Below are 13503 nucleotides of genomic sequence, written 5' to 3' on the forward strand. Positions count from 1 at the left end.
AGATCTGCTATTAAAACTTTAGTCTGTTTCTTTACAGAATACATTAACAAAGAATTGCAAGACAGAAACAGATCAAGGAAATGGTACATCTGGCTCGTGTTATGCTGTCCTATTCCCGATACTGATTGATACCAGGCTCCATCTGAATGCAGCTCAGATGGATAGCTTAACAGAAGGATTTCCAGTACGCATTATTTCCAAAATGTGTTATGATACAGTGAAAACAGATTTCATACTATATTCCTTTACATTGGAACATGAAAGAGATACTTGCTTGACGATTCACAGACTGCCTTGATTTTAGTAATGATGTGAAAAGTAAGACTTAACAGCCTCCTCATGTCAAGTATGATTCCCAGTCAGGGAAAAAAAGACCAAGAAGGATTACAATTATGAACAAGACATTAATTCCAGTTGAGAGAAAAATCAATCCAGACAGAGAAAATGAAGACTTGAAGCAGATCACTTGACGTGACCTCCCTTTCACACCTTTCAAAGTAGACAGAGGGTGGCACGTAAGAACATACAACTACCAATTGTAACTTTCAAGGGTATTTATGAAGACATTTCCTTTAATATTTTAGAAGGTTATAATCAAAAAGAAGGTTAAAACAGCCATGGAATCTATTCCAGAACTACTTTATTGTTGAGCAATACATTTAAGAAAATTACTGAGTAAGTCAATTTAGTTATGTGAACCTGTATTACCTCAAGATACCTGCAAGACAGCACTAAAATGAAAGACATAATAATCTAGTAAGTGCAGGGTCACAATATAGTATCAATTTCTGATGCTGTATTACTGTACCAGAACTCTGGCTTTTGGCGTGGAGGCTGGGGGGGTGGGGTGGGTGTTATTGTGCTTTTTTTTTTTTTTTGAAAAACAAACAAACCAACCAACCACATCTTCACAGATCCACAGAATACCATTAAAACAAACAAACAAACAAAATCATAATCACGCAGAAATACCTCCCTCAATCTGAGACAACCTAAAACAAAGATCTGTATGAGCAGCTATATACACCTCAACTTAATTCCCAGGCATTTGTGCCATCCGTCACTTTCACTGCTTTCAATCTTTCAGAGTACTTCATGGGTAGCAAAAGAACAAACACCAATATGAATTTTACCCATCCACTCTATCACACTCTTTGTACTATCACAGATACCTTACTAACACCTTTACCTTTCAAAAGAAGTTTTAAGAGCTGGGGGGGATGGGGGGGTTGTGTGAAAGCAAGCATGTCCAGTGTAGTTACTCAGCTTTCAAAAGAACAGGGCTTCATCTATTACTGCTTTTTCACATGGGAGATGGTTCACAAAAGTCAAGATGAAACCCTGGATGAAGCAAAAATTGCTGAAAAGCCGACTGATTGGTTAAATGCTTCATCAAAGTAAAAAAATCAAGTAAGAATAGCCATGTGTCAAGCCCAGAAACATTCAGCAACTAGAACATGGCTTTTGTTTTTCATAAATGAGTTATTGTTTCTGTAGAAATCAGTCCTATCATCATTTTAAGAAAGTTAAGCTGAAATATTGTCAGTGGTTCAATTATCAAATGAATTAGGTAAATAACCAGCAAGACAAAAGGATCAGTATTTGAAATCTCAGGTCAGCGTGGATTTGTTTCATTACCATGTCCTGTCAGGGCAAGTAATTCTAATGCATGTTGATTCTTTCTAAACAGTTCAGGGAACTCCTTTTGAAGGCACTAAGTCATCCTCCATGATCTTAATCCACCCCCAGTACACCGAGTTAAAAAAAAAACAAAACCAACCAACCAACCAACCAACCCAACCAAAAAAGTCCTCCTTCCCTCTAGCTAAGTTATACAATAGCTCTCTTCACCCTGGTCAAAATCTTCTTTTAAGGAGTAAATACCAGTTAAAAAAAAAAAAAAAAAAAGTAAATTACCACACATTTCTGCTAGTGCATGCCAGTTTCACTTTTTCTGGAGCCAAACCTTTTTCAGATCCAAGCCTCTTTGGCTTCTCTGAGGTCGTAAGCAATTCTTTCACTAGCTTAGATACAGTGACCCTGAAAACATGCCTCATTTCACAGAATTGCACAAACTTTCAAACAAATTCCCCTCTGTCACTTCCCCAAGAGTATCAGTCATCTAGTAAGACCGACATAGTAACACAGTAGATCCAGTCAACAATCATCCCAGTGTTCTTGAAAGTACTTAGTTTATCTTCACCTTACAGAAGAAATCTTCAGTTGCCTGAAAAATCAATTTGGTCTTAAGAGAAGCTTTTTGCTTCTTGTCCTATTATTTAAGACCTCTTAAATTGTATCAACATTTCCAAACCACCAACTGAATTTTCAGCCTTCAATAATTACCTCTCCCATTCCCCGAGATTCTAGGGCAAGAGCTTGAAACTCATGATTCATCTCATCCACAGATCGAACCTGCAGGGGGAAAAACAGAAGATTAATCAAATATGTTTTCAAAAGTTGAGTTTGTAATACTCCACAAGATTTCTGACAATTGGAAGCACACAAAATTTGCTACTCAATCTAGATTCAGTAAGAGTTTAGATTTCGTGAACAGATACAGTTAGTGACTGATTTAATGAACGATGCTAATATAATAATATGCAAGAAATTCCAAGAGACTTGAAATTTTTAATCTTCATATATCTGGATGGGTATCACTCACTATAGAAACAATGACCAATACTACATTTGCAAGAAATCCAAAGAAAAAGTGAAATAAAGATTTGGACATAGAATATCCTTTGGAAAGAAGATGAGCCGCTGCACACAATGCTACTGAGTCCACTTAGCAGCAAAGAAAATCTCAAAAGACAGGTCACAAAAGCTACTAGCAATACGTTGCTTTTAAAATCTACTGACTGCATTATTACAATTTCTTGTGCTTTCTTCCAGGAAATATCACTCTTCCTTCTCTGTGTGTTGTCTTTTTTTGTTTGTTGTAAATATGAAAGGTGTATTGCTAAAGCAAGATTTGTTGCTGCAACAAACCACCTCCTTTTCCATGGCATGCAGACACAATGCACTCACTGGGTGCATTCTTTCCTGAGAAAATGGTTTCCACAAGGAGTTTTCAAAGCCATGACAAGCTTAGAAAAACAAATAAAAAAGGGAAATTCAGAGTTGTTTCTGCCCTTCCCTTCTTTCTCAACAGTGAGATGCAGCAGGGAAAAATGGTAGAGTTCTCAAAGTTCAAAGTAAAATTAAAAAGTTTCCATCTCCATGCCAGTCTCTCCTAAGGAGCTAAATTCACCCAGTAAACCCAAATAAAACACAATGAAGTTACTCCACACAGCTGATAACACATTAAGATCACTTTTCAAAAAACACTCAAATACCAGGCAAAGCAACAATCTTGCGCTTTTAATGTTCTGGCGTAAACAACTTTTCCAATTCTTTCTTAGCATTCTCAAAATGCTCTATTCTCAAAATATTGTTATTGTCCCATAATCATTATAAGCCATTAACTTCTGAAGCTGAGTGTCTCTGTACTTTTGAAGAAGAAATTTCACAGCTCAAAGAAATATTCCCTCAGAAAGAACAATATTTTATTTAAGATGGATTCTGAAACCAATTCCCAACAATTTCAGTGAGCTACTGAATAGTAAATTTAGTTTCACAGTGACTTATGGGGGGGTGGGGTGGGGGAATCAGCACCTTGACCTTTTTTTCCAGGGATGCCAACATTTAAGTCAATTAGGTTATTTTATTCTTTCAAAAACTGAGAGCAGATTTGCATGTATCCTTAGAAAAGCTAGAAGTATTGCTTTCAAAATATTTAAAAAATAGATTATTTATAATTTATGTGAAAGATGCTCTTTTTTTATTAACTCTGAGGGATAATCAAATCTTTGCACACACATAGATAAAAAATAACAGTAGAAGTGGAATTATTTAGAAAGAAAAATCAGAACTTCAAATTTTGAAGACTTCTGAATTTGGATATTACTGCTTCTGGAAACAGAATTTCTTCTATAGCTGGTTGAGAGCATTGATTATCTTACCATAAGCGACTCCCTATGCTGAAGTAATGCACTTTAGTCTCAGTTACAATCAAATAGTAAATTAGATACTTTTGTCTCAAAAGGTGGTTTGGATCTAACAGTATCTCTAAACCAAATTTGTTGACTGTTAAATACAAAACAACCAAACTTGAAAGATGTTTATGTTTTTTGGTTGTGGGTTGTTTGTTTTTTGTTGTGGGTTTTTTTTTTTTATTTTTATTTTTAGTGGTGGTGGTTTTGTTTTGTCTTTTTTTTTCTGCTGCAAGATCTAATACCAAACGCTTATTTTTCACAATCCAGCAAAGTTCAAAAACATGGCCGCACACACTTCCAAGTCTCTAAGAAAAGACAATCCAAGAATCAGGGTAATAGCACAGCTAACTCCTTTTTTTCCTGAGCGGTTCAGAGCCAACTCTAAGAAACTGAAGTTTTCTGAAACTGTAAATAAACTTTAGTACTCTGAACTTTTTGCTCACTGGCCCCTTTCTCACAAACATGAATTTAAAGTTAGTATTATCTATTGGCATCAGCAGCAAGAGAAATAATACAGTCCTTTTCCTGGAGCAAAGAGTCTCCATTTCTGTTTCCATCAAAAACAGCAGCCCACAAAATCCTGTCCTATATTGTAAATACATGTTTCACAGATCAGTTTAGAGTCTGGAGAAAATACAGGCAGCACTAATATCTTCTGAAGATCTGCCTTCTTCAATGCTAGCCCTATCACTACAAAAACAGAAGAAAACATCCAGTGTAATAACAACCAAGCTACATCTACTACATATAAAGACATGCCCCCTCCCCGCAGGAGAAACTTGGGTTAGAATTATCTGTCTTACCAGGAAGTTTTATTTTCTCTAATTCAATGCCAACATTCACCTAATTCATATGCTCCAGAAACAAAATTTTTGTTTTATATCTTTTTAACCTCAAATTCAGAACATTCAAAAAAGAAGGCCTCTATTATTATTTATTCTCTGTCATCTGGAATAATTCACAAATCAAAAGAGAGGCCTATGAAACATACTGCTCAACGTTTACAATTATTTCCTGGGTTTGGTTGATTACATTTTTTTTTCTTTTTTTGACTCCCCCAACATCACTCTTGAAGACTCCTCTTTCTCCATTTACCACCTACCTGCTTTTGGGATTAGTTTTTAGATCTAATCGTAGTTTTCAGGAGTAGAATGCTAACGAGCCTCTCCAACTAAGAGAAGCTGGCAACAGTTCCACATTTCTGATACACATCAGCTCATTCCACCGGGCCCCCAAATTATGCACAAATGGATACTACACACCAAAGAAGTCTTTAGGTATAACAATTCCTCACACACTGCTGTTAAAGAGGTAGAACGGTTTAAGCGTATCCATGAACTTTTCCCCTTTGACACACCGACAGACAATTCTGACCTTTACCCCCTTCCACAGAAACTGGATACAACATACCAGCATGTATTAGTCCATTTTTCATTCCTAATGCTGTGATGAGTTTTTAACACAGAGTAAAAACAAAATTCTATTTTTTTAGTAGTCTCTTTCTTCCCAAAGTTTACACTCTTTCTTTCTCCCCTTGAAATTCACAAAATAATTTAAAATCAAGAGTCCTACACAAAAACCTTCCTTTACTCTGTCAAAACTCCTAGTAAGATTAGTTATCTCATTTCTTTCTGTATTTCACTACTACCTCATGCTATGCCCACAACGCAGTCCTCAATACTGAATGCTGCATCGTTCAACCAATAAATTGAGTTCATGACAGAGCTGAGCACATCCAGCCGGCTACTAATGAACGTGACAGTCCTTCCATCCCTCCCCCAACAGCTTTTACCACTCCCCTTTGCAATGAACTTGGTAATCATCAAGTAAAAGGTTTGATCCAGAAGGTTTTTCCCTTCTTTTTCCACGCATAAGAATTTCACAGATCAGCCAGCTGACCTGGCTAAAACACCACAGCGGTGAGGGCACTAGATTTGACACAGGGAAAGCAACAAGGAGAAACTAGTGTGGAGCAAGGTGGGGTAGGAGCACCTGCTCAGCAGCAGCTAGATGACAAACCAGCAACACGAAACCAAGTCTTGACATAACTTAGGGCAGAATTCAGGAGGCAGACTGTAGATTGGATAGTTATCTAGGATTACCACAAGAAACACTGCTTAAAATAATATCAATTTCTAGAATCCAGGCACCAAGATCCAGATCTACGGCAAGTACTCTCTCCAGTAACACTGAATCCTGCCAGAAATAAGCTTCCAACCATCTTCTTGTGAAAACAAAGATCATCCCCTTCTTCGAAAAAAAGACTTGGAGAAAAATAATAAAACAACAACAAAAAGTACGAGAGATAGGAAGATTACGTTTTATACATCAAAAGTGGTTAAACCAGCTAACCAGAAAGTAGTAAAAAGACACTTTTGTCTGCAAGAAGAAATTCCAAACCTCATCTGTCCATTTCCAGGTGGATACTCTTAACCACCCTGACAAAGAAAAGAATGACATCTGTTGAAGTTATGGTACTAGGCCATAAATTCAACACAAAACACATGGCAATTATGGTACTGTGATTAGAAAGAAAAGGAAGCTTCTGTTCACACTGCAAATGTTTGAGCCTTTTTCTTTATTTTGCCGAACGCTTTAATGCAAAATACCTTTTTAGCAGTTTTCTACAGGGGTGGCTCTTTTGCAGTATTTATCTTATGTATGATATATGCTTATGGCAGAGACTTACACTTGACTACATATAAAAAAGCTCATTAACATTTCAGATGGATAGCCAGCAATCAAAATAATATTTTAATACAAATTAAAACATTAGACACAAATCTAGTACATTTATAACAAAGGCCAACGAGGGAAAACTATACAACAAGCCTAAACTGCAAATCCCCAAACCTTGATTACCAAATATTGCAGTTCAAGGCTGTATATAGAGATTTGCCCTCTAGAATATTTTGCCAAATTAGCTAAAATTTCTAAACATTTTCGGTCTGGAAGCCAGCTGATAGTGCATTCGGATGAAAAAAAAAAGCTGCTCAGCAGCTGAACAGGCAACTACTACACTTACAACTGAACTATGTTTTGTATGCAAGTCAGTTACAAAATACTAAATGTTTTGTGTAACATTTTAAGAAAACAAGGCATTTGTTTGATTAAAGATGCCTTTGGCTAGATGCATCTTCCCATACCTCTTTGAGGCATCAAGGAACCAAAGGTTTGCTCACTGCCAAGCTGGTTAATAAAAGTTGCTGCTCCCGAGTAATTCAAAGTCTGCAGGTATGTTGTGCTTTGAGAAGAGAACATTTTTGAGCACTGTACGTAACAGTAATGCAACTGCAGACTTAAGTAAATACTCCAAAATGGAGCAGCCCAATCTCCTTAAGCAGTTCAAATAAACACGATGCTAGGTAGTTCTGACAAAACACCTAAGCAACCAATTTTACATTCTAACACACACTTCCATGGTTACAATCCCAGCAGCATAACATCTTCCCTCAATAAGTATTTAACAATTTTCATTGCATTAAAATATTAAATATAATATATTGAAACATATGACCCCTAATACACTCAAATGCTCTAACAAAAACAAATTCAGTTTGTCAATTCAGCTGGCCAGGCTCAGTAATCACTCAAGATCTTAATGTTCTTGCGTTTATTTTCTTGTAAACTTTCTATTGTAAGGTTGAGAAGCAGTCCTACCAGTGCTGAGGACATCAACAATGAAGAAAAAAAAAAAAGAAACTAGGAGATTTCAATGTAGGGTTTCTGCAGCATACAGCAAGGGGGGGGGGGGGGGAATATACTCAGCAAAAGCAGTGTCCAGTCTGCTAAAAAAACCCTAAGTCACAAAGGGGCAAGGTGGTGGTAAGAGCTGACACTTGTATACACAACACTGACCAAATGTTTTGCTTGTTTCCTTTTCAACAGGAATATCAGTAACCTGGAAGCATTCACACAGGAGGAAGGAATCTCCTAGTATTTTTATCAATAGCACATATATTTGCATATAAAATTATGCTGGTTAGCATGTCACAACTCACTACCAAGTTTGGAAATTACAGATCTACTTGCCCTGCCAACTGACCATACAGAGCAAACAAAACAGGACACCACCTCCCATGAAGAAAAGCAAAAGACAATGAAGCACATCTTGCCACCTGTTTCAGAGCTACATGATGGTCCATCGGCCTACCAAGATTCAGGAACCTTGGGTTCTGTTCCCAGCTATGGAATGAAATGTGCTCTGAGAAATAGCTAATTGCACTCATTCCCCCTGAATGTGAACTCTTCCCTGGTGTAAGAAACTTATCTCTTCCTTGCACACACTGTCATGCCTGTCTTCCCACCCAACAAGCTCAAGTTTCGCTCCAAGAGTGGCAGAACTGTTTAGCACAAGTTTAGAAAAACTCCTGACAGGTGCCCTCAATGCTCAGGATCTTAATCCCTACAGTCAAATACTGGTAGAACTACCAGCCTCCCATAAATTAATAATGTGTCTGTACTGAAACCAGATTTTATAACTATTTATAACAGTTACACCATTTGCTCCATTTGAAGAGCTAAAGTGATATATTCCAACATAAGTAGGGCGTATAGTTTATACTAAATAACTTAGCAGGTTTCTCAAAGTCTTTTAATCATGTAAGAAATTATCCACTCGAAAGAGTTTCTAAGAAATGTATAGAACAGGAAGTCAGGGTGACAGATGCTGCAAGAGTTTCTAAAATAAAAGTCTAGAGAAGAGACAGTCGATAAAAAAATTATATATTGTTTTACAAATAGAAGAAAAATCCCACAAAAACTTGTCCAATGAGAATTTTTGTAAACAGGAAATTATTTTAAAAATTTTAATTAAAACAATTTATTTAAATAAGCTAAAAAATGTACGGATAGATATTTTTATTTAAATGAGCTAGGAGAAAAGATAATTCTTCACAAAATGGGATGACTGGTCCTTTACTGCTTGTACAAACTCAAGAAGTGTCTTTCATACAAGAAAGTGTACAGGTTTAATTTTCAACGTGAAATACTTTAGGTGTAATCCCGTCTAGTTCGGTGATACTCTTAACCTTCCTCCTACTGCACTCTAAGACACGCGTATATTATTCTGCATCTGTCACTCTAATGTTCCTGCATGTATATACCACAAACAAAAAGAGAAGACACTGAATATATTCACAAGTTTGAAAACAAAGCTGTGAAATGAAATTTGAATTGCAGTTCTTGTCTAAACACGATTATTTAATTGGTGCTGATTACTTAGTATATGTACATGACAAATCTCTTTTTTCTAACTTTAAAAATCTACGCTTTTCTTACTAAGCTAGTCAGCATCACCTTCCTCTAACAGCAGAGTAAGTGCTACTGGTGATGTAACAGAAGTTTAGGGGAATTCATGAAACGTGTTCCATTCTACACTGAAAGGCTTTGTGAGTAATAACACTATACAGTTACTTCAATAAGGAAGCATGACATTAATTTGCTGCATTGCTGTTTTGAGACATCTGCCTTTGTTATTTCATCATTAGCTCTTATTCAAAAACTTTATTTAGTAAGTTAAAAAACTTAAAAAACTTCAGTGCTCTCTAGGCAATATGCTATAACAGATGAATTAAAACTTTGCCTTTTCTGAAGATTAAAACTGTATAAACCCAAAATTTATCTATCCACAAGCAGGAACTAGAGACAATTCATCTCAATATATATTGTAATGATTATTAAAGCATATAGCAGTCATTTTAACAGACAGTCAACAAGTTTTTAAATGTGTTAACAAGAATTGGAACAATTAGAATGTACAGGCCTAGAGTCAAGTAGAAATTTCCATAAATTAGCTTTCTACATTGCAATCAAGACTTTTTTTTGCTATGTGTTTTCTTCAGATATCTGAATTATTTTCACTTTTCTATTTGCTACCCCCACACACATTAAAAGTGGGGCTGAGGAAGTGACAAGAGTCACACGAACAAAATTTCCAGGAAACAGTTTTATTCTGTGTTATTGTAACAGTTGTCAGAGAAGTTCCTCCCACCCCCAGCAATTCTGGATATATAACAACCCTCTTCCTCAGAGCATTTACTTTCATTTTCTCTACTCCTGACTACGGCAGATGCATGTACGATAACATTCATCTTTCAAGGACACTAGATTCAAGAACAGAAGTTCCATCAGTAACTCTCTCTCCTGCCCAGAAGTTATTAGCATTGTGACTTCTCCTCCCTCACAGTCCAGTACCCTTTGAACAAGCTCTTGTCGTTTTTTTCTCTTCTCCTCCAGCAGGCAATAGGAAACCAGGGAACACCAACACTGATCTTCTCAAAGTGGGTGCTAAAACAAGAGATGAAGAATTGGAACTACCCAGTTTTAAGGCAATGAGTTGAATCATGGGTAGTACAAAGAGGAAATTCAGAATTTTCAGACTTCGCACTCCACTATAAACACACAGTTGTTCGAAAGAAAGCTGCTGATAAAGCACACAACTTCTCTGTATCACCAGCATAAAACAGCACTAAAAAATACAAACGTTTCAAATACATGCTGGTCTGCTTCAAAATCTACCTTGATTCTTCGTGCCTTTAAACTCTGCATAACCTCAAGGACAGCCAGAGAACACTAGAGCATGTTTCTTTTAACATATTTTAAAAGAACTACTGTAGGGACGCACATGTGTTTTCTACATTATCCGTCTATAACAGGGGAATAGACACTTAAAGAAATTGTTATTAATTCTTTCAGCTGTTTTCTAAGGATGTTCTCTTTGGACAATATGTGTATTTAAACTAACCACAGATTGCCTGAAAAAAACAGCCACCTAAAAAAAAAAAACAAACCTACAAAGAGACTACTTCTAATTCAATAAGCCTCATTTCTAATTCAGTAAGAGCAGCAGCTTAGCCTTGGACATTAATATCTCATTAAATGTTAGCCAGCATAGTCCTTCAAAGGAAGTAAAAAAAAAAAAATGTCTAAAATAAACCCGAGGACTTTATACTAATGACAATTAAGCTACTGGAAATAAAGTAGGCTATTTACAATTCAAATTAAAGTAATAAAAGCTTTGTAACAAAAATTAGTTCGAAGACTGAGTAATACATCTGTGTTACAATGGATTTAAAGCCAAAATCTTCAACATTTTCACTTAAGAAGCAAAAATTTAAGAGCACTTATATGTAAAGGCAGCTATCAGCATATCAACAGTGATGCTCCTCATCACCCTGACTTTAGCGTAAACTCTACCAAACCAAGTTTGTTCAGAAAACTATATGTAGCCCCTCCAAGCAATAAAGTAGTATCATACATTTTCATAAGCCCCAATTTTAATCACACAAAAAAACCCAGATAAGAAAAAACCTGCAGATAAGAACTTAGCTTAAGCCAAAAAAATAACACTGACCCAAATTCAAAATGTCTTCATTTACTTGACACCTTGAATAATCGAAGAAAGTGAATAAGAAAATATGAAGAAATATGCTGCAAATGCAAAATGCCTGAATGACTACATGCAGCCGTTTTTCCCCTAACCTTACTGGCTCCCAGCACCTTATCCTGGATGTCTATGCAAAAACACGCTAGAATGCCTAAAACAAGTTTTAGCTTTGGGACAAAACTCCAAAACCACATAATAATCATGTTTGGAATGAGGCCCCACTCATAATCCCACCTGGAACGTGGAGCACATGGGAATAAAACACAAAGAAACTTCAACTGGGTCTGCAAGCAGCCAGCTCGGGTCTCTGGTTCCCACTCTGTCAGGCTCCAAAGTGCATGAATACGCGTCGGCTGCTTCCAGCCCTCCTGACTTCCAGAAGCAGTGCCACCATTCAGGTTTATGCTACTGTCAATAATTCCTGGCAGACCCGAACCAATTCTGAACACAGCTACTGCTGCACAAGAATACAGGATAATTTATCTAAGACAGGTGACTGCAATTACTCTCCTTGTCCTGACAACAGTTAAGGTAAAGATGTCTATTCCATGCAATATACGCTTGAAACTACTAAAAATACAAACCAAACATCTGCAAAATTCAAAGCTGTAATTTTCTTCTCTCTAGCTAGGGAAGTGATTTAAAGTATATCACAGAAAATTCCTCAATGCTTTTCTTTCAGTTGAATTACATGAAAACACCTTGTAGTATGTCACAAAATATTCCTTTTTAGCTATTTCAAATCAAAGAGAGGGGAAAGACAGACAAGTAACCTCTTTCCAGCCCTGTCTGCTGCTGGAACTGAGAGAGTCACAAGCAGGTAATAAGGTCTCAAGTATGCAGGTTGCAAGACATTTAGATTTTTTAAACACACAAAAAGACACAACCTTAAAATTCACCTGAAAAACTTATGATACATGCTCCAAATTATACAGCACTAGTATGATGGGAAAAAATTTCACCAAGAACTTAAAAAAACTTGTTTTAACAGGGCATACAACATTTTCCAAAACAGGAATCAAATGCCCTCCCCCCAGCTCTCCCCTAACCACAATGGAAAATCCTTCCAGTCTAAAATTTCTTTTCCTAGTTTGTGAAGCTTGAAAAGTTTTACTAATTTGCAAGTTTGAGAAGCTGCTTAAATCAGATGTTTGACATTCATAATCTGGGTTTCTAATTAAGTGGACCTAAATGCTACTGTAATTAATTGAAGAAAATAGCAAAATAAAAAGTTAAAACCAGTGCAAACTTAAACATAGAAAGACAAGACTTATAACAAAGTTGTTATAGAACATATTGATGGCAGAAACAGAAATAAATGATCTTTAGAGCAGCTTCAGATGAACGTTAACTTTACAGGGAGAAGGCCTCATCAATCAGCTAAGGTAAAACTTGAGCTCTTACTACGACAGAGTAGCAATAAAACGAAATTTATGTGCTGCTTAGTTGCTTAGCACTTGAGAAAGTCTTGAAGTATCTGTTTACGAAAGTTATTTTGAAAGCACTTCAAAATAGTTGTATTTCACAATTATACTTTATTTTTAAACTGAAGTAAAAGTTGCAAACAAAGTTTGGAAATCAAAAAATATGGACTGCAAGCTTGCTCAGATTTCTAGGGACTGCTTTAAGTAGAATCTATACAAGACAAACTAATGATTCAGGAAATGCAACTCCCACTGTAAGGTCAGGAAACAGATTATGTTGTTCCCAATCTGAATGATGAGATTATGTTCATTGTTCCAAGGGATGGCTACATGACTGCGAGGTCTCATATGGGAAAATTATTTCCCAATTTCCATTGCGCAAACATATTAGCATATCTTATTTGAAAAACAAACAAAACAATCTTATTGTTCAAAATCAAGGCAAAAATTTTGCTAAAAATTGTCCATTTCATCCTGGAGGCAACAACATTAAACATTTGCACATTTTATTAGTTTAATAACATCCACCCATTTTCTCTTGGCTATATTAATTCTAATAGATTCCCATGGAAGCCACGCTGAATACTTGCAAAAACTGATATACAGAGCTTCTCCTCCATACCACAGAAGCGCTAAAAAGCTCTTGAACTCAGTA

The 13503-nt window shown here is 36.3% G+C and overlaps 1 protein-coding gene across 3 annotated transcripts in view; it reads right to left on the reverse strand.

The window, feature by feature from the left end:
• PUM2 (pumilio RNA binding family member 2) overlaps positions 1 to 13503 on the reverse strand; it is a 70007-nt gene that overhangs the window by 45911 nt on the left and 10593 nt on the right. For all 3 annotated transcript variants that reach the window (XM_082481842.1, XM_082481841.1, XM_082481843.1), the window contains exon 2: positions 2347 to 2415. In XM_082481842.1, coding sequence (XP_082337968.1) covers positions 2347 to 2397 — 51 coding nt within the window. In that variant the 5' untranslated portion in view covers positions 2398 to 2415. The remainder of the gene's footprint in view (positions 1 to 2346; positions 2416 to 13503) is intronic.

The sequence above is a fragment of the Vanellus vanellus genome (assembly GCF_965231255.1).
Source record: "Vanellus vanellus genome assembly, chromosome: 3".
Classification (NCBI taxonomy): Eukaryota; Metazoa; Chordata; class Aves; order Charadriiformes; family Charadriidae; genus Vanellus; species Vanellus vanellus.